The following is a 3,586-nucleotide window of genomic DNA, read 5'->3' as shown; positions in this document are numbered from 1 at the left end:
CTATACTGACTTAACCATGTGCAATACCGTCATATTCATGTGCAATACTGACTTAACCATGTGCAATACCGTCATATTCATGTGCTATACTGACTTAACCATGTGCAATACCGTCATATTCATGTGCTATACTGACTTAACCATGTGCAATACCGTCATATTCATGTGCTATACTGACTTAACCATGTGCAATACCGTCATATTCATGTGCAATACTGTCATACTCATGTGCAATACTGACTTAACCATGTGCAACACCGTCATATTCATGTGCAATACTGTCATACTCACAAGCAATTAAGGCCATATTCATGTGCATACAACTGATGTAAATAAGAGTGTTTACTTACCATTAGTATTAGTATTAATACGCCGGCGCCGTACCGCGTTTACACAAAGGAGGAACTCATGAAACTGCGGAGAACAGTCGTCTTACCCGGAGATCGTCACGTTATCCCGTCGCAATACTGACCTAACCTAATACTGATGTGCAATTCTGTCATATGTGCAATTACTGTGAAATTCATGTGCAATTCATGTGCAATCTATGTGCTGTCGTGACACATATTCATGTGCAATTACTGTTGTGATCACATGCAATGGTATTTATGTATTTATTTGTTTATTTGTCTATGGGAGTTTTTGTTTATTTATAGGAGATCTTCTACTGAAAGTGTTTTTCAGACTTCCTATAAGTGATCTGTTCTTCTGTATCTATCTCTGTATCTACCTGCGTTGCACCAATGAAATTTCCCCATGTGGGACAATAAAGGAATATCTTATCTTATTATTTAGTCTTATGCAAGCTATTTTGACTTTATTTTATTATTATTTACCTTATTTTATTAGCATTTTATTTTATTTTTATCTTTATCTTTTTATTTTATTTATTTTTTCCTTTAGTTTTGTTAATAAGAGTTTTTTGGGCTTTTTTTGGTTTTGTTTATAAGAGTTCTTCTATTAAGAGTGTTTTTTTAAACCTCCTATAAGTGATCTGTCCTTTCCCTCTGTATCTACTGCGTTGTAACTCCGACATTTCCCCATGTGTGGACAATAAAGGAATATCTTATCTTATCTATATGTTTTCTGTTTTTTTTTAAGGTGGTGCTGGGGCCTCTTATCGCCATCGCTTTAAAGATCTCCAATATCCACGAACGGACGGGACGCCAAGGCCCCAACGTCATCACATGAGCAAGACTCGCACTCGCACGCGCCCACAGCACTGGGCACGGCAAAGTACTTACTACGAACTGTTTTACATTTGACCATATATGTCTACGTTTAGCTTGCAGGAAACATTTAAGGTCACAGCACTGCAAAAAGTAACGCGCAAAGACGGCTTGATTTTAGAACGTTGATGTGTTCAGTAAGTTTGTCCAAATCGTTGAACGCCGTTTGTGAGTGTTTCTAAAGTCGACAGAACACGTCCGATTGATCGTACAAACAGGTCATGTTTTTCAATCGCTTTGGCACATAAAGTATTCAGATTTATTTTAAAGCTTTCTCACACACAGTCCAGAGAAAGCTTCAGTGTGTGTGAGAGTGAGAGACCTAAAAGACCGTCACACTGTTTCTGTTGGTTTGAGAGTGAGGTTTATGCTGCAAATATGTATAATATATTACGCAAATCATGTATGTAGCAGAAAATAAATGACTTTTTATCATCTGTTTCTGACTTGGACAATGGAGTTTTTGGACTTAAACCTGCTTCAGACATGTGTTTTTTCTCTCTTTGCTCTTTCTCTTTTTTGTTTTGTTTTTTATTTAATTTTTTTACGGTATAGCGTAAAACACATACGTTTGAACACGTACAACTACAGAAGACGTACAACTACAGAAGACGTACGACTACAGAAGACCTACGACTACAGAAGACGTACGACTACAGAAGACGTACGACTACAGAAGACGTACGACTACAGAAGACGTACAACTACAGAAGACGTGCAACTACAGAAGATGTACAACTACAGAAGACGTACAACTACAGAAGATGTACAACTACAGAAGACGTACAACTACAGAAGACGTACAACTACAGAAGATGTACAACTACAGAAGATGTACAACTACAGAAGACGTACGACTACAGAAGATGTACAACTACAGAAGACGTGCAACTACAGAAGATGTACAACTACAGAAGATGTACAACTACAGAAGACGTGCAACTACAGAAGATGTACAACTACAGAAGATGTACAACTACAGAAGATGTACAACTACAGAAGACGTACAACTACAGAAGATGTACAACTACAGAAGATGTACGACTACAGAAGACGTACGACTACAGAAGATGTACAACTACAGAAGACGTGCAACTACAGAAGATGTACAACTACAGAAGATGTACAACTACAGAAGACGTACAACTACAGAAGACGTGCAACTACAGAAGACGTACAACTACAGAAGATGTACAACTACAGAAGATGTACAACTACAGAAGACGTACAACTACAGAAGACGTACAACTACAGTAGGTGGCAGTAAATGCACCTTTTCAGTTGGCTGCAAACCGCCATCAAAAGCAACACAACAACAACAGAAGTATTTACGTTTACTTTTTACTCCTTTTACAGTCGGACTCTAAAATGTTTCCACATCGTTACTTTCGTGTGTTCTGTGAGATAAATATCCTGAATTTAAGCCATTTCAACCCATTTCTCTGCTGTTTTTTTCAGTTTGAAGTTTATTTCATCCTGTGCAGAAGAAAATGACAGTTTGTATGTTGTTTTACTCTGACATTACACTGTGTACATTATACTGTGTACATTATACTGTGTACATTATACTGTGTACATTATGTTGTGTCTGATAATACATGTGCAGCAGAACTCACTCACACATTGTAGGATGAGGTTGTAATTTCAGATGATAGAATATCTATGAGAGATTCACTTTTTATCTCCAAATTTATGATCCACAAATGTTGAACCTTATTATTATTTGTTTGGTATTGAGTCCACAAACGTCCACACGAGGCTTTAAATCCTTTCAACTGTGATTATTGCAGATATTGAACACAAATAATCTAAAATCCGTTAGCGAATGTCACCTAAGAATTCAAAAACCTTGTGATATCACATAAAAGCGACCAACAAGTATATTTGCAGTACTTACAATTGGTTCTCTCTTTTAAATATAGCGTGAAATACATACTGTACTTTGAAGAGGTGCAACTACAGTGGGCGGTGCTAATGTAGCACTTGGATAGCAACCGCCATAAAACACCAAAGATAGATAGAAAACGATGGTAATCATAAAAGTGCAAATGCAACAAAGCTGGTATTAATACTACTGTAACTTTGTCAGTAAACACATAATGTACATGTAACATAAAACCACATTAAAGTCCATTTTTGTCCCAGCCCGAAGAGTGACACAGGGCTGTAAAACCTGAATGTAAACTCTCGTGACAGTTTGGACAGTGATTTACTGCGTCGAATGGTCCAGGTCTCACACAGGACTCACTGTGTCCAGCTCAAATATTTTCTGAGTCGCAACCTCAGTGGAACGGTTACGTCAGAAACCGAACTGCACAGGATGTAGGAGGTTATTTCAATTCAGGCCTTAGTTATTT

The 3,586-nt window shown here is 37.5% G+C and overlaps 1 protein-coding gene across 1 annotated transcript in view; it reads left to right on the top strand.

Moving 5' to 3' along the window:
* The window catches only part of pgm5 (phosphoglucomutase 5), a 36,501-nt gene extending 34,881 nt beyond the window's left edge, over positions 1 to 1,620 (top strand). The window contains exon 11 of the mRNA XM_072433446.1: positions 1,102 to 1,620. Within this exon, the coding sequence (XP_072289547.1) occupies positions 1,102 to 1,191 (90 nt within the window). The 3' untranslated portion in view covers positions 1,192 to 1,620. The remainder of the gene's footprint in view (positions 1 to 1,101) is intronic.
* Positions 1,621 to 3,586: the final 1,966 nt, after the last annotated feature.

This window comes from Eucyclogobius newberryi, unplaced genomic scaffold (genome assembly GCF_026437365.1).
Source record: "Eucyclogobius newberryi isolate DKJ021-1_F unplaced genomic scaffold, fEucNew1.0.hap1 SCAF_6, whole genome shotgun sequence".
NCBI lineage: Eukaryota > Metazoa > Chordata > Actinopteri > Gobiiformes > Gobiidae > Eucyclogobius > Eucyclogobius newberryi.
The sequence above is the reverse complement of the archived record's forward strand: the minus strand, read 5'-3'. Positions and strand labels throughout refer to the sequence as shown.